General features: G+C 46.5%; 1 protein-coding gene across 2 annotated transcripts in view; it reads left to right on the top strand.

Annotated features, from left to right (window-relative positions):
* Window positions 1-10,033: 10,033 nt before the first annotated feature.
* Window positions 10,034-26,126, top strand: part of FRYL (FRY like transcription coactivator) — a 307,800-nt gene continuing 291,707 nt past the window's right edge. For both annotated transcript variants that reach the window (XM_025198387.1, XM_025198393.1), the window contains exon 1: window positions 10,034-10,237. In XM_025198387.1, coding sequence (XP_025054172.1) covers window positions 10,210-10,237 — 28 coding nt within the window. In that variant the 5' untranslated portion in view covers window positions 10,034-10,209. The remainder of the gene's footprint in view (window positions 10,238-26,126) is intronic.

Below are 26,126 nucleotides of genomic sequence, written 5' to 3'. Positions count from 1 at the left end.
CTTGAATAGACTTAATTATTATGAGGAAGACATAATAGGAAAAACCTATTCTGAATGGTACTGTCACAGTAGTCTTCATTTATATCACAATATTCCCTATTGGCTATATTGAACCCTCTGGAATATTTAGGGTATAAGATCGGCTTTTAATGGTCCAAACCGAGATCTCAGTCTTAGCCAAGAAAGGAGGCATGGCTGCCACCTCTTGGAGAAACCTTTATTAAAATATGATATAGCAGGAGAAATTTTGGAAGAGGCACCAGCCTGCATCTTGTCCTCTTTCTAAGATGAGATAGTAGTTTTGAGTCCTTATCTTTAATCTCTGGGGACTTTGGGATTTCATGAAGAGAGGAGTCACAAAGTTGTGAATTTAAGTAGAAATGAATGGGTCTGGGGTAGAAGTTGGGACAAACTCTTGGATGTTTGTAAAGCAGCTGTTCTAAATAAGATATGCTTCTATAAATAAAACTCTCATTAACAAAGTAAAATCTTATGGCAAATGCTGATCTTTCTTTAGCCCATTTCCAACAAGTTTGATAGACATTATCTGGTTTCAATGCAGTGATTCATTCTCTTCTCAATCTGCTGTGGCAAGAACTATGAACAGATGTTCCCTCATATCATGTCCACTCAGAAGCATAAGGATGTGAAGAAGCTTATCTTCTTGAACGCAAGTCATACAAATGGCCATTTCCAAATGTAAATTAACAGCCTTTATTGGCAAAATACTCTTATTAATAAGAATCCTATTTCAGCATGCCTTAAGAACAGAGGAGCCTGCTCCTATGACTGCTGTAGTTCTTTGCACAAGTCCTGCTGGCTTAGATGTCAGGAATCCTGAAGGACATAGAAATCGCTAATACTCTCCAACAAACTCGCCTCATTTTTTCCTGAGAAGATGAATTATGTACTAAAAATGCTAAATAATTCCAAGACCAGCCTGCACTTCCTAGAGGATCGTGTTGCCCCTGGTTCCAAGTCTGCAGCAGGCAGCTTGCCTCTGTGCTACACACAAATCTGGAGGAGCACATGCCTCCCCTTAGGGTGTATGCAGCAGTGGGGAGCTATCCACCCCCTCCCCGCTCCCCTGGATGAACTGTCCATGGCTTGGTCCTGCTCTTGGCCCTGGGGTCCCATTCACTGCCCTGACTGGGCAGTGCCTGCCCCTACCCCATTCCTTCCTTCACCATGGGGCCTTGATCTGCCCACGCCCCTTCCACTCCAGAGACTTACTTGCAGGGCACTGCTTTCCAAGCTGCTGGGCTGCATTCCTGTCAATCAGCTATTGGATTGCCATAAGCCGATGTGGCCGGTTATTAGCTGGCCAAGAAAATCTTTTATCAGTGCACCCGTAGTTTCCTCTCCCTTATTTCCTAAGGAAAAGCATTATTGGGGGTAGTTAATGACAGGCAAGAGTGTTTCAGAATTTTGGGCTCTGGTGGCAGGTTGCATCACAAACATGATGCATCTGAGGGACCTCACCCAAAACTTTTTGCCTAACTTTTAGAATTTCACTTAAAGCAGACAGAAGATTTACCCAGGATTATTTTATTTTTTTTATGGAGGGGGAAAAAACTAAGGAGGGCAGAAGAAAGAATTTTCTTACATTCTGGGTGTAATGTAAGGTATTCAGTAATCCAGCTATCTCTGTCTGATATGGACTCTGGCAAGTCAACCCTTCAGCTGATGTTTCAGTAGGCTCTGTGTTCATGGATATCTACTTGGGAGTCACCCATAATGCATGGGTGCATGTGTGCAGTCACACGAAGACATGGTTACTTAACTTTATTGTGGCACTTTGAGATGTGTTATGCATATACGCATTTCACACCCTCCCTATGTCTTTGAAAATCTGAATATCAATTTTGGGTTCAAAGGAGTAAAGAAGGAGCTGTAGTGATCATACCTGTTCACATCTTTGCAGTCACGTGGGATGCGCAAAGCATGTGCTAATACTACTAGTAACAAATATCTTTGGCCCAAGTACAGTGGCTATGCACACACTTAGTTGAAATTGGTATATGAATACATCTCAAACAACAGTTTTTATAAAGATAAGAAGGGAGGGAAGTATTGAGTGTCAGGTTTGTTGTTTTACAAAGGAGACAGAGTAAGATCAAAATTTGCAGAAGTGTTTGCAGATTGCATTGATTTCATTTGGAGTTGAGCAATGAAAGGGGATTGTCTCCCTTGAGCAGTGAAAAATTGTGCCTCTTTCACTGTATACCTTTCTGGTGCTACACTCTGTGAATCATGGGTCCTACAGCCAAAGACATTAATGACATTGTCCCATTTATAATGTACTCAGGCAGATGATGGTGAGGGGGAGGAGTGTCACGGTAAATGTGGATCTGGTCATATAATTAAAGCTTATACAGATGCACGATCTACTTCCTGTTCTTTTATATGTTTATGGAAGCTCCATCTGTAATGGACAGTTACAAAGTAGTACTGTATTGACTCAATTCTAAAATGCGGGTTTCTTCCTCATTCGTTGGGCAGGGAAACAAAGTCTTGTCTTGAATTGCCTGTCATATCTGGGAATTGTGAAAAAAGGGCTATTCAGGGAGCCCAGCTGGGCAGGGACAGCATCAGCAGCTTGCAGCAACAGCTCTGCTCCCTGCCCAGATTCCCTTCTCCCTCACCTCCTTTGCCAGCAAGGAGCCAGGCAGGGAAAGAGGAGTCTGCATGCTGTTGCTGCTTTGGTCTCCAGTGTGCTCCATGTTGCAGAAAGCAGCTTTATTAGATCCTAGAACAATGATCCAGATGAGGTTACATAAGCACTTGAATGGTTTGTACAATGTTGGCTAGTTCAGCTGATGCTGTTGAAGGTGGTCTAGATTCTGTAACGTTGATGCTGTTATACGCCTGCTTTTCTCCAGTGTACAGAGAATTGTTGCATAGTTCCATTTTTGGCTTTGAACAAGTGTACACTCAGTCAGCTCTGGTGTTCCTCATAGTGTCTGTAGTCCATGAAAGATTGAAACATTGGGATTCTTCTGAACCAGCATCATGGGACAAAGTCTGTGGCATACTATATTGTGTTTGGACTATGAATAGAACTGAAGTACTACTTTCACTTTTACACACATACTCTATTTGGCATTTTGGGCAGACCTTGATTGATTTTTTTTTTTTTTTTTTTAATTGATTTTTTTTTTTATGTGGGGCAGGTGGGTAGTAGCTTGGGCAAGGTGGTGTCAGAAGAATGCCATGCCTCCCATGTTTAAGTGAGTTGATGATAGGTGGATAGTTGGTAGGAGGGAAAGCCTCCCAGCCTTTATTTAGGCAATTTATCCCTTCCTCCTTTCTTTTCAGGGGCTCCTATCAAGAATTTGCATCAGTAGGAAATTAATTCCCTTTTGGGTTGCAGTAAAAGTTCCAACAGGAGTGTACTATGTCTGTGGGGCTTTTTTTCTGATTTATAATAAGAGAAAAAAGAAGGTGCAGATGAAGGCTGGTTGTGGTTCTGGACTTAAACATTATAAGATGAAGCTTAGGATGGCAACCAACCCTTCCATGGATTGAGATCCTTCTCAGAACTCCTCCCCCCAGGCAGCATGGCCTGTGGGGGGAGGGGGTTGACGATGTGAGCCCACTATGGGCTCGGGTCTACCTTCCCTGCTGCCCTCCTCCTGAGGGCTTCTGTGGCACAGCAGGCGGGACCTGTCATGGTATGGCGGAGAGGCTCGGTGTCACTGCCAGGAGCCCCATGCTGCCATGGCAAGGCACCCTTTGCCCACCCAACAGCAGCAGTGGCATGTAGTTGTCTCCTGCTGCTGCTGGGCAGGAAGGGGACACCCTAGCTATGGCGGCATGGCTGGTGTGGGGCTCCTGGCAGTGGCATTAAGAGTCTCCCCATCCAGCTCTGCTGTGGAGGCCCCAAGGGGAGGGTAACAGGGTGGGCTTTTACCCTAAAGGATAAAGGTGGGCTTCCAGATGAGCTGCCCAAGGCTCTGCCCTGCTCTCTCAGCTGGGCCCCACATTCCTGCCCTGTGCACTGGCCCACCTGGGCAGCGCCCCCTGCCCCAGCCTTGCCTGCCTGCCTCCCTCCCTCTCTCACTGTGGGGACCTTAATGTGCCTTCCCCCCATAGTCTTACCTGAAGGAAGCTGCGGGAGCTCCTCCACTCTGCTTGGCTGCAATGTGCGTGTGTGCCTGCACGTACACATGGCACCCCCTGCCTGATCATCCTCCTCCCATTCCCCCCAAGCCCCAGGCAGCACCTTGCAGGCTGGAACTCTGCTAGCCTGTAAGGAGAACCCACTGTTTCCCACTTTTTTTCTACTTTTTAAAGGAGAATACCTGTGATCAACTTTATGACTCCATTTTTAATCATTGAGACCACAAATTTGGGAACCATTTTCTTAGGCTATGGGTAGTAGTTCCCCTCACCCCTTGCTTCTCCCCCTCACTTCCGCCTGCCTGCCTGCCCTGCTGCCTTCTAATTCCTACTGGGGTACCATGTGGCTTCCCCCTCGCCAGACTGTGCCCACCCGCGCTAAAGGATAAGCACTAAACTAACCAGTTATCACTGCACTAATCAGTAGAACAATTAATTGTTTAACCTTTCACATCCCTAGTTCTGGCTGTTCTTTGTAGCAGACAACTTATAAATGATTGAGTCCTCAGTGAAGGGATGAGATCATTCATAGAGCTCTCTGCAACACTGATAAAACAAAAGTTCTAAACTTTTATTCCAGAGGAGTTCAGGATCACCAGTTTCTAGCATAAGCATACTACAGATGTGAAATGAGCAGTTGAAGAAAATAACTGATAGTGGAAAAAATGGACATTCTAGTGTCCATGTCTTTACCACCAGGGGCTTATGGACCATGGCAAAGGCAGTGATGTTTCAACCACCTATGTACTGGAGTCAGACACTCCAAGGAACTAATGAAGTGGGGTTATACCATTGGTTCAGCCACCTGTGACTGTGGCATAGAACCTCAAACTATGTAACACCTGCTGCAGTGCCTGCTGCTTGAAGGCACATGTCCAATGAAAGACCTCACCAAATACAATAAATGAGCACAAGCATGCATAACAAAATGATTAAATGTGGTGTACAGACACTAAAAGAAGAGATGCATAAGCGTGCCCATTTCCCTCATGTTTAGGTCTCATACAAACTTCTTGTACAATTCTCTTAATTCCAAAAGCAATCATATAATTTGGACAGGACTCAGAAAAACTAAGAATGCTACCTTCAGCCTGGACAAGACACTCAGGGCTTTCAAAGTTTATTTGGTTCCTAAGCTATCTAGCTCTTCAGTAAGATTTGACGCTGCAAAAAGGAGGAAATATCCTTTCTCTGGATCTGTACTCCCTGTACCTTACAGCATGCTGTCAGGATTGGAAAAAAAAGGGTAATCTCAGATGTAAAATCTATTAATAGCAGAAAGGACTACTCTGCCTCAGCTAGTAATTTTTTTTTTTCCATTTAGCAGAGAATACCAATTGTATCTTTCATGCACTGGTCCCAGACTCAAGGGATTAAGTATTAGAAATATGTGGGCTGGCCATGAGGTCTTTCTTGAAAAGTTCTCTCAGCAGCCATCTCCTTTTATAGTTCTGTCACTTTATTTAGATGGTAGTAGGCAGGCTTAGAATAATTCTGATGTTTATTTGTAAGGTGTGCACGTATGCTTTTTTCAGAAAACATGATGGGTCATGCTGTTTCTTTTTAAGGAATTCTTGAGTGGCTTGGAGACAGTATTACAGATCTTTACAGCCCACTTCAGCACTTTAGGTGGCAGCCTGCGTAGTCCATACTAGAGATTTCTTTAAAAAACAAACAAAAATACTGGATAGTTCTGTATATTAATTCTACTCCTAGATTGTAGGAGCATCATGTTTTAATACTTATTTTTCCAGGGCTCTGTTAGTTATTTAGACTCCTAGTATCTACATTTTATCATTTCAAGTTGCTGCTTGTGTTCCTTGATCAGTGGAATGGATGCAGAAACGTGCTCAGAAGAGAGCTTGCATGTGGGTTTTTGTCACCTACCTAGTTGTTTCTCTCATTACTGCAAGAAGGCTTCTTCTATAAGCCTACCTTTTTATATAGTATTCTGAATGCAGCTTTTGGTTTAGTTTTGGTTCCTACACCAAGTTGTTCCAACTAAGGCCAGGACAATTTTATAAATGATTGAGTTCTCAGTCTTCAAGGCTAGGACTCGAGATGGAAAAGGGGGCTCTACCAATGGTATAGCCCAGGGGCAAGCAAAATGTGGCCCACAAGCCAGATCTGGCATGGTAGGCCATTCTGTCCAGCCCATGGGGGTCCCTCCAAAAGACCATTTTTACCAGCATGTGGCTGCCCCTCTGAAAGCCAGCGGGAGGTAGATTTTCAGAGGTTGTGTGCCATTGGACCTGTGCTTCCACCTCTGTGGGGCTCCTGGTGCTCCATCTTCCATGTGGAAGAACTGTGCGTGATGGCACATGATTGGACAGGGAGGGGAGCGGGGGGAGGTGGGTGTGGACTCCCCTGCCAAGGCATGCTGCCCGTGCTGCCAACAGCAGCAGCAAGCCATTGGGGCACCCTTGGTTCACTGCAGGTAGAGCTGCTCGGTGGCATGCCCCTCCAATTGAATTCTGGGAGCTGCATGTGGTGGCACAGAGCCAGCCTGGCCTGGCCCATTGACATGTCTTCAAACCGGACTGGCCTGGGTCAGTGTTAGCACATGGGGCTCTTGGCACTGCAGATAGGAGGTACACACCATTGGGTTGGGCTGACTCCATGCCTCCGCGTGTAGCTTCCAGCACTTCAGGTGGGAGCTGCGCATGGAGGCACGGAGCCCACCTGGCCCGATGTTGCATGACTCCTCTTGACTCTCAGTCTGTACCCTATTGGGCCAGAAGGACTTCCTGTGTGGAGACATGAGGCTGGCCTGGCCTGGCTGGATGGTGTGCAGCTCCTATCTGTAATGCTGGAAACTCTGTGTGCTAGCATGGAGCCAGCCTGGTCTGGTTTCACAGCATGTGCCAGTGGACCAGGCTGGGCCGACTCTGTGCCACCATGTGCAGCTCCCAGGATTCAGCCAGAGCCGCATGACCAGGAGCACCCCAAGGGCCTGCTGCTGGTTCTGCCGCTGGCAGCAGGGGCTGTGTATCATGTGAGGGCCCCCCCCCTCCCCTTCTCTCCCCCCACACTATAGAAGAGTAAGACTTTTATTTTGAGCTATTATGCAATCAGCTCTATATACATTATGCAAACGCATGTAAATCAGGACAAAAATAGTTTTTGAAATAAAATTAAAATATGTTATAGTTGATGTTTGACTTTTAGCATCTGATTTGGGTTTTTTCCTGGTTCCAAGATGACATCCCCTATTCCCAAAGGAGTACTTCTGGAGGCTTAGGAGGTGGGGGGAATGACTTCTGGTGGCAGACATCAGGAGTTAGGGGTAGGGCTTCTGATCCCAAGATGGTGATCAGGGGTGGGGTACCTAGCTAGGGCTAGGTCTACCCTTGCAGTCCTTGACAGCTCCCCAACTCATGAAGCAGCCCTCCAGCTGAAATAATTGCCCACCCTGATGTAGCCTCACTTTTTAATTTGTTCCCTGGAGCATTTGATTCCGGTTCATAAACCCCTGGTGGTAAAGACTTGGCCACTGGAAAAGTGCCTCAACCAAGATGGCAGGTACTATTCTAAGCCTGCTTACTCCCACTTATCTTTTCTGACTAGCTTTGTCTTGGATACTGTCCCAGAGGAATGCATGCATGTCCCAGGGTCATGAATGGAGAGGTTTGGGAAACATGATGTCCCTAATGACATTTTTTTTTTCCTGCTAGGCAGGTAGTCTGTTATATTCTGGGCTTTGTTTTTTTGTTGTCCAGTAAGTGACAGTAATGCAGTCTGAAAGTGATGAATAAATACAACGATCATTGAGTCAGATCCCTGTCTGGAAGGAACGGTTTTGCTGAGAAGTTTCTTATTGCTGTTGCTGGTATCTGGTTATCTGGAATAATAGGCAAATCCATTAAGAGCCTGAGATAATCTGTATTAAGATGCATTTAGTGGGTTTTTTGGTAACCTAAGAAAAAAATTAACTAGAATTAAAGGAAGTCAAAACTGGAGTACATGAATCAAGTCCTAAGAAACATTTCTAAATATCAAATATGTATTTATATAATTTTTTGTCCTATTGACTAACATAAAGATTGTAAAGATATATATATATATATATATATATAAAAATCTTTACATCACATATTTTACTAAATGCAGTTGCTGTATTTAAATTTTATTTTACATTTCCTTGTCTAAAACAGTCTCACAAACTGAAGGAATTAAGGACTTACCCACATGAAAAAATAACCAAAGGTGTGGATTTAAACAAATAATTGCAAATCCTCTTACGGATGCTCTTTTAATATTGTGAATATTGTGTTCACTTTAGCTTAAATGTTTCCAGTTGACTTAAATAGAATAAAAGCAGCTCCTAAACTGAAATTGGCATCCATGGAGGGGTTTGCACCAGTTAAGCTGTTTTTTAAAATGGACTTAATTATGGTAAACCAGTATAACTTTCTAGCATAGACAAGATTTAAGGACTGCCTGTTCCTGCTGCCCAAAATTTATGGGAATTTTGCCATCATCTTGAGTATCTGGCTCTAAATGACTGTGAGAAAAATGATATAATTTATTTGAAGGTAAGTTCTGTTGAAACATGCCAAGTTACTGAAAAATTAGACTTTTTTTCTGAAAGAGATTTAGTTGCCCTGTATGAGGTGTAAGGGTAGTAATAAAAATCTCAGACCAACTTAACGTTTCTAAGATGGTGTCCTTTAAATGTTTTTATAAGCACTTAGTTTAATTCATTTTTTCTCTTGTCTTGATTTAAAGAAAAATTTATATTGGTAATAGCTTGACTGCCTTTTGTTTTAAACTTCAATATAATGTAAGGTTTTATCTAGAAACAGCAATTATGGTGGTTCAGATGTTGCCACAGCGTATTTTCTTTCCACTCCTCCCCTCACCAAAAGCTTTCTTTGAAATCATGTTAAGTCCTCCGGATGTAGCTTGCTTGTGTATATATTGTATGCTACTTAAGATTTTTATCTTGATGCTGGAAAATGCTAATTAGGAAGTTGAACCAATTGTGCTTAAAAACACAGATGATGTTTAATAAGGGAGTGGTATTTCCCATGGTTGAACTGGTTTCCCACTGTTTACCACTAAAAGGAAACCAGTAAATTCTTATTGCATCAGAACACCGATTTAAAACTGCTTTGGGTACAGGTCTGTTTATATGCCTTCAGCTCTTCATATCTTTTTGTTCTTTTGAGAACTAAATATGTAGAAGATGTAGCCTGCTATTGCATGTTAAGGCTTGAATTGTTAAAGCAGCTAGAACTGCTTGATCTGCCTCCAGGGTAAAACTTAAAGTCCCCTATATATTGAAGTGTTTGCTGTATTTTGGTAGTGCAGCAGGAGAACAAAAAATGAAGCCTGCAGCTTGGGCAAGTTGCAACAAGTACGTAACTTTCCTAGGGTGGAAGTTTTGTATGCAAGTCTCAAATTGAGCTTGGGATGCTTTTAGAATCTCATTAAGGAGGTACAGTTACAGTTAAAATGGTCAATTTGCCAGTTACTTTAGTGCTATTAATACCAAAGTCTCCCAGTTTGAATCTTTCTGAATTTTTTTTTTTTTTTTTTAGTAGTGTGCTCTTTCATACGAGTGAAACAAATATGCCTATTTAGTTATATCTGCATATGATATACAAAATGTGAAATGAAATCTTGAATTTTACTCTGAGATCTCATACCTTAAATAGCCTGTCTGTAAGAATATTAATGTTTAATTTTCTGCCCCAGGAAAGGAATAAGTCACTTCTGGATAAATTCACAATTCTGTATATCAGTATCTAGATTTTTATGACTTGTGGTTTTTCAATTAAAATACATCAAAGCTCTTTGAAAACTGCTGGAAACTCTTGGCCACTTCTGGTGATTAGCTGTCTCTTACTCACCAACTTCTGTAATATAACTTCCCCCTCCTTTTTTTTTTTTTTTTTCTTTCAGCCTTTTATACTTCTTGTCTTTGTACTGTATTTGGAGACCTTTTACCAGTGTTCTGCTACGTACCAGGTGACTCAGCTGTTTACATCTTTGTGTCTACTCACAACCTTAAAGCACAAATTGAGCTCCTGGGGAAAAATGTCTTGATGAATCCATCCAAAGGATAATAAAGTGATAACTTACATGATTGATCAACAATGGCTTTTAAGTGGTAAGTCCATGTTCAGAATCTTTATATTACCTAACTTATCTAGATTATCTAAATGCTTTCCTCTGCTTATGTCCCCATAACCCAGGGGTGCATAGTGATTTGGGCTGGAGGGCCATGTAATGAGTTTGAGGGCCACACACGTGTGCGCGCCCCCTGAGTCCAGAGTCAGCACCTGCCTGGGGTTGAGGGGAAGGGATGGAGCCTAGCTATGGGCTTCCATGCTGCCCTGCCCTGCCATCGAAGCTCACCGCCACCCTCTTCCCCCCCCCCCCAAATCCCACAGCTCCCAGGAGCCCTCAGGATGGGACAACATAGAGGCCCATGGCTGGGGGCTGGCTGGTCTGCACTCAGGCCTTGGCAGCTGCTGGGAAAAAGCAACCCTGCCTGCCCTCCTGGCACCATGTGGTGGCTGGAGCTGCCAGGGCCTGAGTACGGCTCCGCCAGGGCCTGCCGCATGATCCTGGGTAGGCAGGGCTGCTTCGGCCAGTGTCCCCCATGGTGCCTGGGTGATGCAGTCCACCCCCTGGGTGCCACCCACCAGCAGAGGCTGGGGCTGAGCATGGCCTGGCCAGGGCTTGCGGGGCTGGATTGCATCTCCCAGGTGCTGTGGGGGATGCTAGGCAGAAGCAGCCCTGTTTCCTAGGCTGCCTGGCACCATATGGCAGGCCATGGGTGGGCCATGCTCAGGCCACCGCCTCTATCCTTATACACTTTTAAAAATAATTTTAGACATGCTTTCTGAACATACTGAGTGAAGAGAAACATTAACAGAAAGCACAATAGATCATAAATATTAAGCAATGAAGAGATATGTGTTTTCAAATAATTTTTTTTTTCTTAAGGAGTAACTGTAAATTTAAGTGAATGTACCTACTTTTCAAATGGGAAAGGTGATAGATAACCAGGGATCCTGGTCTTCTCTGTTAAAAATCCAATATTTTCTGATTTTAAAAAATTCCAAAATTCTTTGATTTTTTTAAAATTCATTTTTCCATGACTAAAATGAAATACCACTTTAGATATCAGTTCAATGCAATGTTTTATTGATATATTTACAATTTTAAAGCAATTTGGAAGCCTACCAGTGCCTAAAGCATTATAATAAAATAAATTCTAAATACCTTTATATATTGGCATTTGATTTTGTTTTTTTTATCATGGAAAATCGGCTCCTCCTGCCCCCTTCGCTTACCAGAATGTGGGTTCAACTGCAGCTGTCCCCCTTGCTGCATTGTGGCACTAAGCAGCCCTGATATGCCAGTGCCCTTTACTCCCAAGACACAGCCTCCTGATAGTCGTCCCCCCCCCCAGCTCCTTGGTGTGTGGGGCAGGCAGGGTACGTGGGGTTTTCTGGAGCATGATCCTTGCCCCAGTGGTGCAGGGCTGGTTTGGACTTGCCAGAGCTTGGCCCCTGACAGTCTGGACCAGTCCTGCACCACTGGGGCTATGTGCCAAGCTCTGACATGCCTGGACACCCTGTGCCGTCAGGGGGGCCAGTTTGGATTTGCCAGAGCTCAGTCCCTAGCCTCAGTGGTGCAAGGACAGTCCCCAAGACCTGGTCCTCTACCTTCCCCCCCTCTCCTACTTTTTGTTCAGGGAAAAAAGGAAGCAGCAGAGTTCCTGTGAGTGTCCCTTGTGGGGAGGGGAGTGGAGTAGCTGCAAGCTCCTTGCAGCCAATGCCTCCTATGGGAAGATCTGGGCCCAGGAGCTCAGGGTGCCCCCACCTCCTAAACCCGCACCTGCCAGCTCCGCACTGGGAGATCCCTTCCTGGGGCAGCCTACGTGGGGACTGCTGGCAGCTGGTGCTTGCCTTCCATCCATGCAGGGACAGGCAGTGGGAGCTCCATGTAGTGGCTGCCCTTACCACAACAGATTAATGGAGGGGCATGGGCAAGAGTGCCAGAGCCTGAGGCCTGTTCCAAGCTGCCCTCACAGCCCCACTGCTGGGAAGGACATGGCAACGCCCCCATGGCCAGAGTCCAAGGGGAAACACCCGGATCCTGCAGCATTGCATGCTGGCAGTGCCCAGCACACCCAGCTTGGGGGCAGGATGGCTGAGATCCCTGTTCTGGGTTACTTGGTGCCAGCTCAGTGGCTATTCTGGGGCCCTGGTATGGTAGCAGTGACTGCAGAACACACTACCCTGGCCCCTGCTCTCTCCCAGCAGGTGAGCACATAGCTCTGCTGTCAGTAGGTAGCACTGGGGCAAGCGGTGGGGCCTGACCCCTCCACCACATCCCATAGACTTACCTGGATGGAGCTGCTTCTGCCATTTTACCTGGCTGTATTGCTGGCCACGTGCACATGTGTGCACACACATGTTGGCGCCCCTGCTTCCAAATATCCTCCTCCCACTCCCCCCACCCCAAGCGGCTCCTTGCAGGCTGGAACTCTGCCATCTTATGAGGGAAAACTCATGGTTTCCCACTTCAGAGGGGAAATCTCGGTTTTTCTCTTTTGAAGGAGAAAACCTGTATTTTTCTGTGCGAAGCAGAAAAGCCGGATCCCTGCTGATAACACAGATTGTCTCACTGGAAAATGCTGTTTAAGTTGGCAACAGCAAACTTTATTATCTAAAGAAGCTGCTGTTTGTATGGCCCACTATATACAGACTAGCTTTTTTATGGTTATAAATTGAGATATTACAAGAGTTGTCAGGGTTGGGAATTTTTATACAGTTTATTCTGTAATCCCTTGGCTCCAAGGCTCAAATTTTCTTAACCAGAAGGGGTTTTAACATAGTCATTCATGCTTGTGCTTGCTTTTATGAAATCTTACTTTCTGTGGCCAAGAACTAAGATTAATTGCTGATTAAGCACCTGTTCCTTATGGTTTGTATCATAGTTCTTGACATCTACTGACAGGTTATTTAGCAGAATTTAAAAAAAAATACGTGCTTGGAAGGCTTTGAGAGGACATGGTTTCCTTTCTCTTCTCTTTGAAAGACGTGATAAAGGGTAACTCCATTTTCTGACAAACATGCTGGACATACAGGATTGCAAATGGGGAGAAATAGACTTTACATCTTTTGAATGCCGAAATTGATGCTTTCCTCAGAGAGCCTAAGCAGTCTCAGTCCTGGTTTCAGATGATTGTAGTGATTAATGCTGCTTGCACCTGAATTATTAATAATTAGGTTTTACGGGGAATCCTTAGAGGTGTACATTTATTTCTCTCTTTCTAGAGCAAATATTTCATTTCAGTAACTTGTTACTTTTTCCACATGTAAAGTGAGCTCTCTTATGAGCTGCTGTTCATCTTTAGCAGCTTCTTGTGAATGTTTCTTAGCCTTCTTCACTAATCGGGATATTGTGTATTTTTTTTTTTTGCATACAGCAGCCCTGTAGAGCAGTAATCTAGCAACCTATACATTTTGTGCTGGTATTTATAGTACCCCACAATTACTGAACTACTTAGGAATGTAAATTTTGTGGGCAGTGGGGGGAGGGGAGGTTTGAAACTATGTTGTTGTTTTATCTTGCAAGACGGTCTATAATACCTGAAAAGGCTAGCTTTCACAGGTTTCCAAGAATGAGGTTTATCATTGAAAATGAATAATGTTGGCATTAAAAGCATGTAGAGTTGGTACCAAGCTGTGTTGGAATATAGTTGGGAGTTTCAGGGCAAAGCATTATCCAGAAAGAACGTGAACTCTGACCTATTGAAGGACTTGAAGGTTGACAGCATGTCTAAGAGCACTGATCACCACGCTGTGCCTTGGAACAAGAAATAAATTCCTATAGCTAGTAAAAACACAAAATTACAGGAAACTTTACATAAAAGCACAGGAAAATATTTTTGTTTTCTGTAATCTGATGGCACTTATTTACAACGTATATATTGAATCTGGAAAGCAGTTAGCTTAAAAATAGCCTTGGGCAGTTCCATGTTTTATTTTTCAAATGATTTTCCAATCATAAGTAAGTAAAGAGAGATGCGTGTTTCCCTATCAACTCTATAAATTCATCTGGGTGTTGAAAGTTACAATGGGGAGAGTCTTCCCTCCCTTGGCCCCCTTGGCCTCTACACATCATCACCAGTTCTGCAGGTGAAATAAGACACTCTACACCTATGATTGTTCACAGGTGTAACAACTGATTGTAGTGTGGTTAACAGGTGTGGTACAAAAAAAGTAATACAACCTAGATTACTTTTTAGACCTGGTTTTGAAGAAGTAGCAAGAAGAAACAAAATACAGTCCCTTAAGTAAGATGATGATAGATTTTTTTTATTTTTTTTATTTTTTTCCCCTTGAGGAAAAGCGTCTTTTTCTAGTTGGTCATGTGCCATATTAGAGCCACTCCCTTATGAAAACGCTGAGCAGCTGGAGTTGTGAATAAACTGAGAGGGGGAAAAAAATAATGGAAAACTAAGTGGTACAGGGATCTTGTGGGTTTGTTTATTTATTTATTTTTTTTAATTATTATTGCTAGTGCTAGGTATAATTTATCTTGCCACAAACTTCACCCCATTATAGTTACTTATTTTCCTATTTACCAAACCTTTAACTGTCACTGTTTCCAGTCTGCAAAGATCTTGGGTTTTTCTACATTACAGACATGCTATCTCTACAGCTATATCAGTCAGCTATGGCTGCAGAGCCCTCTTGTGGAGAAGTGGAAGTCAGATAGATATAGATAGAGAGAGATCTCTAGCTGTAGCTCTAGCTGCAGCTTTGTATATTAAAAAATAAAAATAACTTTTTTTCAGTTGATGTAGTTACACCATCTCCCTGAATAACATTAGTGAAGGCAGCAGAAACCCTCCTCTGTCAGTAGAACTCTGCTTAGGCCCTTGGTCTTGCCACTATAGCTTAATTGTGAGTTGTTACCAGCATAGCTCTATTGGCTATCATAGTGGTACTCAACCTTCTTCACCGATGGGCAGTGCCTGGCCTGTTTGTGGGCCAGATTGTGTCAGTGGCCCAGATCCAGCATCTGGAGTGGGCATGGCAGGGCCCCATCCAGCTGCATGGAGGTGGACGGGGCAGCCTAGCTGTAGCCCAGCTGTGAGGAGGGTAAGGGGGGTGGCTTAGCCTCAGCCTGACCTCACTGGGGAAGGGGGTATGGCCCAGCCCCAGTTCCTCGTATAGCTGAATAAGGGGCATGGTGATGCCCCAGTTTGGCTGTGCAGGGGAGGGGGCATGGCCCTGCTCTGATCTGCTGCACAGGGTTTGGGAAGTTGGCAGCAGGGGAGGTGTGGTGGTATTAATGGCCAGTGCTCTCCCACCACCAAATTTCTTGACCTTTCAGGAGCCCCGTGGGCCAGATGCCATGACTTCACAGGCCTCACTTGGCCCGTGGGCCTGAGGTTGAGCAGCCTGTGAAATTTTCTAGTGCACAGTAGATCCTAGTGTCTGCTAAAAAGCTATGTAGAGCATTATTGTCAATTACAAAAAATTCCCCAAATCTACGATATTTACAAGTAGGGGTTCTTCAAAAAACATGGAACTCTTTGGTACACGTCTGGAAGAAACAGGGTGTAAGTGTTAATAGGGGGAGACAGGAAACAAAGTGCTTATGCTTTGGAGTGGAAAGCAGCATGTGCTCTGGGGTGCATTCACTTGCAGTTTTTTTTCTTACTGAGAAAAGTGAAGCCCTTTCAAAATTATCCTCAGGAATGGAAACACTTGTCATGTGGATCCACAGCATAATCCTATTTAGAAGAGTAAAAAATTAGTAGTCACTATAAGTTCAGAATGTTGCAGAAAGAATTTCTTTTACTTTTTTCTTCTGTCTTAATTAGAGAACAGCCAAGACAGCTCTATCATGAATAATGATTTCTGAACTGGGTGAGACAGTTGAAGTCATATGGATGAATTGTATTATAACTAATGTAAGAAAAAGAAAACAATGTAGAAAGGTAGACCTGTATTTAGTCACTAACTGTCTTATCTAAGATAACTCTGTAATTTTTTCCAGTTTTGGCAAAAGCAGCCAGCTTTGTTGCAAAGGCTCTCTTAAAAATACTTACTGAGTAAACAGGGCAATTTGCAAGCAGTTCACTAGGAGCTAGAGGAGGAAGGGGAAAGGAAAGGGGAAGAGGAGCCATACACCAGATCCTGCTCCAGGAAGGTAACTGGGCCAGGGCTGTCTGTTTGGCTTGCTGATCATTTGTTTGGTGGACTGGTGTGTTTGGGCATGTGCTCTGAGCAGCTGGGAGAGCTGCTACCTGAGTAATTGCTGCCTGTATTTGACAAAAGCCCTAACAAGGGGCAGAGGGAGTCCAAGCTCAGCAGGGTATAAAAGGAGACTTCCTGAGTGACCAGGGACAGCAAACAGGGTAGCATGCTAGACAGTTTGCTGGTCAGTTTGCCGGCCCCCCGCTTTGAAGGGGAGCATTAAGGTAAGTTCTTTCTTTAATTAAGAGTAACTGACTTAAATATATTTAGCATAAGTAGCTAATACTCAGAAGTTAGGCCAATACTTAAGCCCCTTGTTTAATTTGAGTCCAGAGTGAGGGGGGTGTTGCTAGGGAGTTTACCTGGAAACTTTCTCTCTCCTTCCTTTGAAAGCTTGGTGAGAGGAAGCAGGAGAAAGGGAACCTTTTGGGACCAAGGAGCAGTGAACAGGCCAGCTTACAAGGGAGTTCTAGGCAGGGTCTGCTTGGAGAGAAGGGCAGGAAGAGAGAGGCAGCCCAGGAAAATAACTGGAGGTCATTACAGTGCCAGAGCCACTGCCACTGTCAGCTTGCACCTGTGAGCTGTCTGTCCAGGCAGGACCACTCACAATCCAGGCTTCCACCCAGGTCCCAGTTGGTTCTGTGGAGACTGCAACTTGCAGGTTTCTTCCAGTGACAGCCAGGTCGGGGAGTTCCTGCGATGTCAGCGGAGCCTCCTAGTGGTGTCCCTCCTGGAGCAAGCAAGAGAACTACAGGAAGAGATGGCAAGGTTCTGAAGCATCTTTTGCCATGAGGACTTAATAGGTTCAGTGCTGAAGGAGACCTCTAGGACTGCAGAGGAAGGACTACCAGAGATGGTGCTACAGAAGGAAGAGGCGGTGCAGAAGTCTTCATCTTCACCTGCAGCGGCTTGCCTGAAAAACAGATATGGAGCCCTAGCAACAGAGAAAGAGGAGCACATTACATTGGTGGAAGAGGCCAGGCCAGGCATCCCCAAGGTTGGGAGGATCAAGACCAGTGCGACCAACAGAAAGTAAAGAATGGTGATAGTTCGAGACTCCCCTCTTCAGGGAATGGAGGTATCTATCTGCCAGCCTGACCTGTTGTCTTGGGAGGTTTGCTGTTTGCCGGAGGTCTGCTATTTGCTGAGAGCCTGAATCTGAGGTATCACAGAGGAATTACCAAAACTCATCCAGCCCTCTGACTACTATCCCTGGACTTCAGAAAAGCAAACTTCAACTCGGGGAACTGATGGGCAGAATCCTTTAGGAAGCCAGTCTGAGGAGGAAGGAGGGCAGGAGAGCTGGGTGTACTTGAAATAAGCCTTTCTTTCTGAGAGCACAGGAGCAAACCATTCCTTTGCGGTCGAAGATTAGCAAGTATGGCAGAAGAGCAGCTTGTCTTAGAAGGGAAGTCTTCAATGAGCTAAAACACAAAAAAAGAAGCTTACAAGAAGTGGAAACTTGGACTAGGGAGGAGTATAAGAGTATAGCTTGGGCATGCAGGGATGAAATCAGGAAGGCCAAAACACATTTGGAGTTGTGGCTAACAAGGAACGTGGAGGGTTTCTACAAGTGTCAGCAACCAGAGGAAAATCAGGGAAAGTGTGGGTCCCTTATTGAATGGGGGAGGCAGTCTGGTGACAGAAGATGCAGAAAAGGTGGAGGTACTCAATGCCTTTTTTAACCTCAGTCTTCATAGACAAGGTTAACTCCCATTCTACTGTACCAGTACCTGTACAGTACAGTTTGGGGAGAAGAGGTCAGCAGCTGGCAGTGGTGAAAAAACAAGTTGAGAACTATTTAGAAAAACTGAACCTGTACAAGTGCATTGAGCTGGATGTGCAATGCACCTGAGGGTGCTGAGGGAGTTGGCTGATGTGATTTCAGAGCCACTGGCTGGCAAGATCCAAGATAATGCTCTTTGAAAACTTGTAGCAATTGGGAGACATCCCAGATGATTTGGAAAAGGGCAAATCTAGTGCCCATATTTACGAAAGGGAAGGAGGAGGATCCAGGGAACTACAGACTAGTAAGCCTTACCTCAGTCCCTGAAAAAAACATGGAGTAGGTCCCCAAGAAGTCTATTTCTAAGCACTTGGAAGAGAAGGTGATTAGAAACAGTCAGTGAGGATTCACCAAGAACAAGTCACGCCTGACCAACCCGATTGCCCTCTATGACGAGATAACTGACTCTGTGGATGTGGGGAAAGAAGTGGAGCTGATATACCTTGACTTTTAGCAAGGGTTTTCTTACAGTCTCCCACAACACTCTTAAGCAAGCTAAGAAAGTCTGGGTTGGTTGGATGAATGGACTGTAAGGTGGATAGAAAACTGGTGGAGTCATTGGGCTCAAACAGTAGCTCAATATATAGCTGGCAGTCAGTATCAAGTGCCCCAGGGGTCAGTCCTGGGCTGGTTTTGTTCAGTATCTTCATCAACAACCTGGAAGATGGGATGGGGTGCACCCTCAGCAAGTCTGTGGATGACACCAGGCTGTGGGGAGTAGTAGATATGCTGGGAGGGTCTGGCTAGGATTCGAGAGACCTAGGCAAATTGGAGGATTGGACCAAAAGAGAAATATCATGAGGTTCATTAAGGACAAGTGCAAAGTCCTGCCCTTAGGATGGAACAGTCCCATGCTCCAGTACGTGCTGGGGACCATCTGCCTAAGCAGCAGCTCTGCAGAAAAGGAGCTGGGGGTTACAGTGGACAATCAGCTGAAGATGAGCCAACAGTGCACCCTTGTTTCAGAGAAGGCTAACAGCATACTGGGCTGCACTAGTAGGGGTGTTGCCAGCAGATTGAGCAGGAGTGATTATTCCCCTCTATTCAGAACTGGTGAGACCACATCTAGAATGTGTCAAATTTTGGGCCCCCCCACTAAAGAAAGGATGTGGACCTGGGGTGGGCAGTTATTTCGGGCAGAGGGCTGCTTGCCCAGTTTTGGCAAGCTGTTGAGAGCCGCATGGGTAGCCCCACCCCTTGACAGGTGCCCCGCCCCCCTGGTCACCATCTTGGGGCCAATGTCCCAATATCTTGGTATCAATGTCCCAGGGCTGGCACTGGTGGGGCCCAGAGCAGGGTGTAGGCTGACAGGGGTCTGTGTAGCTGGGCTGGGATGCACCAGCAGGGAGAAGGGGGAGCTGGCCTGGGTCCATAGAGCCCCTGCTGGTCAGGATCCTGTACCCCTGCTGCCCTGCTCTGGGCACTGCTGGCACTGGCCCTGGGACACTGATGTGGGCCCTGTGCTCCTATGGCCACTCGCTCCCAGTGCCCCCCAGCCCCTCGGTACATGCCGGGGGCAGTGCACAGCCCTAACCCCCTGCTTGCTGGCAGGGAAGGAGCTAGTATGAAGCACAGGGAAAAGCAGTCCCTCACCTGCCCCACGGCCGGCGCTCCCTGCTGCAGCTACTCGCACCCCGTGCAGGGCTGTCCTGAGCAGACACAGACAGCCCCGGGTGGGCTGCGAGTGGGTGCAGCGCGGGGCGCCAGGCACAGGGTGGGCGAGAGGCCGCTTTTCCCCGTGCTCAGCACCAGCTTGTAACCCGGCCTCACGCCGGGTCTAGGCTTGCCTGTTGGGGCTGTGCCTCATTGGCAGCGGCTGCAGCCCGCTGCTTGCCACACCGTGCAGTGTTTACTGCTGCTGCCCAGCTGGAGCTTGTGCGCTGGGCAGTCCAGAGGCAGCGGTGGCATCCTCACTGCAGCCTACCACGGCGCAAGCTCCAGGCAGGCAGCAACAGCAAACGCTGCCCAGTGCAGCAAGTGGGGAGGCTGCAGTTGCTGCTGCCATGGTGCAGCATCAACAGGCAAGCCTGGAGCCGGAACACGGCAAGGTTACAAGCTGGTGCTGAGTGCAGGGGGAAAAGCGGCCCCTCACCTGCCCCGTGGTGCCCCGCGCTGCAGCCACTTGCAGCCCTCCTGGGGCTGCTTGTGCCTGCTCAGGACAGCCTTGTGCGGGCTGTGAGCAGCTGCAGAAGGGAGTGCCAGCCATGGGGTGGGCGAGGAGGCGCTTTTCCCTGCACTCTGCACCAGCTCCTTCCCTCCCCCGCCCCCTGATTACCTGAGGTTGTGGCGCAGTACGGCCACATGGTCCTAGGCCAGAAGCCCCTCCTGGGGCTTCCAGCGGGGCTGGGCAGGCCCTGCTGTTGCAGGAGCCTGCTGCAGATTCCCGTGGGTCCTACTACCCCTGGTTCCTGTCATTTTTGACAGGAGCCAAGGACAGAAATTTTAATTTTCAAAAAATTTTTTTAGGGGCCCCATGGGCCGGATAGAATGGCCTTGTGGGCTGTATTTTGCCCACCCCTGATGTAGACAAATTTGGAGAGTGTCCAGTGGAGGGCAATGAAAATGGTTAGGGGTCTCAGGCATATGACTCGTGAGGAGAGGGTGAGAGAGCAGGACTTATTTAGTTTGGAGAAGAGAAGGCTGAGTGGAGTTTAATAACACTTGAAAGCTTTTACCCTTCTGAAGGGTGGTTCCAAAGAAGATGGAGCTAGACTGTTTTCAGTGGTAGCAGATGACAGAACAAGGAGCAGTGGTCTAAAGTTGCCACAAGAAGGTTTACGTTAGATATTAGGAGAAAAACTTTCTCACAAGGAGGATAGTGAAGCACTGCTTGTGAAAGGTCCATCCTTGGAAATTTTTAAGACCCAGGTAGACAAAAACTTGGCTGGGGTGATCTAGTTGAGGATGGTCCTGCTTTGAGCAGGAGGTTGGACTAGATGACCTCTTGAAGTCCCTTTTATTTTAAGCAAGAATTTCATTAATAGCAACTTTATTTTAGAAAACCAAGATGATTACAGTGTCTAGTCACTAAGATGATGGTTTTTGTTTTCAGTGTGGTCAGGTACAGACATTACACTTATCGGTATAAGTGATCGGAAACCTGTTCAGAACAGAAGTTTGGTGCACGGAACCGCCTTATATCCATAGCAGAACAGAAGTTTGGCATGCATAGACTTGTTTAAAAATAGCGAAATCTGGTTTAAGATTTGTGCATCCCCCCAGTGCCAAAAGGCAAATGTCTTCTGTTCACTACTGATCTAAACTACGCTGCTAACAGAAAACCTTGAAACTTGGATCAATTCTACCTTGGGCCTTTTGAATGTCTGTACCTAGCCCATGAGAATAATGTCCATTCACTTCCATAAAGATATACTTCAAGTTTATGAAAACAGTCCTCTCTTCCTGCAGCCAGTAGGTAACATGGATTGAGTCTCACTAATTTCCAGAGACATGATGTTTTTGCCATAAAACTGAATGTTTGATTAGGCTTGTTTTATGTAAAGGAGAAAGAGAAATCGAAGGTTTTAGAAGATGGGCAACGACTGCCTTCTAGCTAGCATCTGGTGAATCTGTCAAAAATGCAATTTTTTTTTTTATATATGTGTCTTCTGTCTTTGGATAACTTACTACAGTCTGTTGGTATGACTATGCTCCAGTTTGCAGCCTAGCACTTAAATGCATAAAATAGTTTTCAATCACTTATCTTCACTACCAGAAGTGTCAGCAGTGGCAATCCCTTGATTTGAGTATGATCTCTATCATGGCTCATTGATGGGTCTTGAGGTGACTTAAAAGTCCAATCCTCTGCCACAAATCTGTCCAAAGGAGTTGCGGCTTTTTTCCACTGGGGAGGTGAGGGTGGGGAGTAGGCTGCAGGCTAGGATTCCTCTTTTTTTTTTTCTTTCTTTTTTCATTCCTCTGCTCTGTCTCTGCTGCTTCAAAGGCAGTGGAAATAAAACTTGGTTAAGTTTGCAGCACCATTTGGAGTTGGTTAGCAGCCAACTCTTCCCAGCTCTTGATGTTGGCATCTGTTTTCTTGAGGTATGCACTGAGAAGCACCCCTAACTCTGCAGCATAGAGCTCCATGCAAGTTAATTGGTGAATACATAAATTAGCCTGCCTGTAGTTGCACATTGCCATGGCTCGGTTGGTTTTACATACCTCTACCTTTATTAAGGCGTTATCTATGTTGGAGAGAAATCAATAAATTATGTTTCTTCACCTGTTAGAAATTCAGTTTGTGCTTGTACAAACAAGTAAAATGATAAGGAGCCAAGGTAGCTTGCTTGTTTGTTTATCCCATACAACATAGAAGTTTGTTGACTTCACTGTGCTAGGGTAGATAGAGTTTACTGTCACAACTAATGTGGTTATTTTTTTGACAGCTGTCAGAAAATCAGAGTTTTCTGGCTTACTGTATTTTCTCTATTCACCTCCCAGCCATGTCACCATTGTAAATACTACTCCAAATTTCTTCTTGTTGACACTTGCTGGGGATTACATATTTCCAGGAGTAGCATGGGCAGAAATATCTTCCCCCCTCAATAATATCCCCATTTGTTAGCTATACTGCTTATGAGGAGCAGCATTTACTACTTCTGCTGCAGGAGAACCTTAGCTGTTAGAGCTCAAGTCTTGTTGTAAGGCAGAGGTAGGCAACTATTTGGGCCTGCAAGCCACATAAGGAGCTTTGAGCTGTCACAGTCTGGGTCACCACCCCCTGACCCCTTCTCCCCCTCTCCCTCTGCCTTCCACCAGTGCAGCATCTCACCAAAACTCCCTAAGCAGCCTCTTCTTGTCCACCTGGCTGCTAGCCCTACCTGGGCAGGTTTCGGCCAGTCTCTGTGGAGACCCTGGGATCACAGGATGGTGACATGATGGGGCTGGGGCTCAGGGCAGAATCACAATTAACTCCCTGCATACCCCTGCCTGTAGAACCTGCACCTATTGCAGGGGCATGCAGGAACCAGATTGCAGCTCTGCCCTAGCTCCATGCTGCCACCGCCCCATGCTCCTGGCCTTGCTCGCCTGTCCCACTCCTGAGCATGGTTCCCCACCTGCCTGTGTTCCCATCCATCTAGTTGCTTGCCCCGCTTGCGTGGGTCCTGCCCCCAGCAGTGGGTGCAGGGCAGATGGATTGGGGTGTTCGGGCAGTAGGGCTGGGGTCAGCAGCGGTGGCAGCTGGAAGGAGTTGCTGCTGGGAAATGAGTCCATCTGGGTCTGGGGCTGCACCAGGTTCTTCCTGGGGTAAGTGGGGAGGGGGGCGCTGAGTCAGTCTGCACTTGGGGCAGGCAGTGGTGGTGCTGGAAAGGGGCTACGGGGCATGGGGGTCTGCAACCACCCCAAAGTACGCTGTAGCCCCCCCCAACCCTCCCTCCTGGTGCCGCTGCCACCTGCCCCCAGCCCAGCCCCCTGCCGGGAAGAGCCTGGCACCGCCACTGGCCCCAGCCTGCAGTGGCAGCCTACCTTCAGCCTCACCCCGCACACAGATCCAGGGGCACATGCCCCCTATGTCCTCCTGGGGTACGTATAGTGGTGGGAGCCACCCCGCCACAGTGGCCCTTGGATGAGCCTCTCGCAGTTCCATCCCATGTTCCACCCCGCCCTGGCTGTGCAGTGCCTGCCTCAGTCTCAGCCCCAGCCCCACTTCCACCCTCACCGCTGGGGCCTCGATCTGTGCCCCCTCCCCACCCCTCTTCCCTCACAACAGACTTACCAGCTAGACCTTGCTACTTTCCACTCTGCCAGGCTGTGCTCCTTGCCACCTCTGTGCTGAGCTGCAGCTGCACACATGCATGGGGCACTTTATTGGCAACATTATCAGCCAAAAAAGCCAATTGCCAATGCTGTCAATTTTTCTTACACTGGTGCCAATCCGATATGGGACCAGTGTATCGGTGCACCTCTACCATATCTACTCCATTCTAAGATGAGGTTACCACCCCCCACCCATTCAATTTGGGGCAAATTAAGCCTCATCTTGGAATCAAGGATCAGACCACTCCAGCTGGGAGCTATTGGGAGCTGCTGTGCAGGGAGTCTGCTTGCCTGGGATCAGAATCAGTGGTATGTAGATTTCCATTTCCAGGATCTGTTCCCTGTCTGGCTCCCCTCCTCTCCTCCCTTACTAGCAGAGGCTGGAACCAGGAACCTGCATGCTGGTGCTGTGGTCCCCAGCTGAACCAGACTTTGCACAGCAGCTCCCCATAGATTTGTAACATAGAGCTTGGCTGTCAATAATTGATCTAGTGGTATGCTAGATAGTGGTGGTGGTGGTAAAAGCTGGTGGTGTGACGGTAGCTATGGTAGTCAGTTGATAGAACTATGTAACCTCCTTGGACACTCCATTGCTGACCTCAGGATTGCTATTCTTGTGCAGCAAACCATTTAAAAACAGTTTGAATACAAAATTGGTGGTATAAGAAATCACCTGCAGATTAGATTGTGTTAAGCATGCTTTAAACGGGGACTATGGATTCTTATCCTATTTTCTGGATTAGTTTTTATAATCCCTTTTGTTCCTATGGGATCTTTGCTGGTGTGTCTCTTCCAGAACTGCCCCCTCCACCTTACCTTTCCCCTTCACTACCCTTCTCTCTTCCAACATTTTATATTCAAATCATTCAGTCCACTTTATACTCTGTCTGCTTCTTCTTTGACAGTATCTGATGAAGTGTTTAAACTCTTTCATTATCCCTGTAGTCTTGACACTGCCTCCCTAAGTAGAGTATACATCTATTTTTTTGTTGTTGTACATACCTGTTGAGTTTACAAATAACGTAGCAGATGACACTAAAATAGTCTTTTAAATGAGCTAAAGTTTTTCTATTTTCAAGTAGAAAAGAAGGAACTGCTAATAGTTAACTTTGATCTATTTCACTGCGTCCTCTTCTGTCGAAGTTTGGAATCCTTTTTAACTACCAGTGGCCAGCGGGATTGTGCATGTGCTTGATAGCTGAAAGGGTAGAGCATGCCTAACTGCCACTTCATTCCTTCCTACATGTGACAGCAAGCCAGAACAACGTTGATGTCCTATAGTCTCTCAGTAGTTATAGTGGTAGTAGAGCTCCTGTAGTGAGGCTTGAATTATTTTTATTTAATTTTTATTAGCCTTTTGACCAAAAGCATAGACTTGGAATTTTTAATAATTAGCTGCCCTGAACTGGCAACATCAGCTCTATGGCTGAGGGAATATCCTTAAGACCAAAGGGACACTGTTTTGTTTTGTGTTTTTTGCCAAAGGAACACTCATACCTCTTCCGAGTGAGCTGTCTGTGCGTGTTCTGAAAAAGGTTTACCCAGAGAACACTTGTAACTAGAAGTGCACTGATACATTGGTCCGATATCAGATTGGTACCGATATAAATAATATGGTCAATATTAGATATTGACCCAATGGGGCCGATAAATGCCCATGCAGCTCAGCACAGAGCAGAGCCGGCAGCATGGAGAGCTGCCTCCAGCTGGTAAATCAGAAGGGGCATGGGGGCGCAGATCAAAGTCCCCGTGTTGAGGTAGGGGGCAGGCCCTGCCCAGCTGGGCTGGGGGCGGAGGCAGGGCTTGTAGGGTGGGGCCAGCTCCCACCACTGCTCACACCCCAGGAGGGCAGCTGCAGGGTGGAGCCAGTGTTGTGCGGGGCTCTTTTTGCCAGGGCTGGGCTCAGAGCAGGCTGCACTGGTGCTGGGAGGAGGCTGCAGCCACCCAGATTTTGCCACTTCCCACCGCAGCCCCAGCTTTTCCTGGCGCTTGGGTGGAGGCAGGGCATTCAGCTGGGACTGCAGTGGGTGGTGGTACAGGGCTGGGAGCAGACAGCTGGCGAAATTTGAGGTGTCTGTAGCTTCCTCCCAGCACCGCTGGAGCCCACTCTGAGCCCAGCCCTGGCAAGAAGAGCCCCGCACAGTGCCATCTCTGGCTCCACCCCGCGGCTGCTGCCCACCCCATGCCATGCAGATGTGGAGGCACATGACCTCCTGGGGTGCAAG

This window comes from Alligator sinensis, unplaced genomic scaffold (genome assembly GCF_000455745.1).
Source record: "Alligator sinensis unplaced genomic scaffold, ASM45574v1 scaffold134_1, whole genome shotgun sequence".
Classification (NCBI taxonomy): Eukaryota; Metazoa; Chordata; order Crocodylia; family Alligatoridae; genus Alligator; species Alligator sinensis.
The sequence above is the reverse complement of the archived record's forward strand: the minus strand, read 5'-3'. Positions and strand labels throughout refer to the sequence as shown.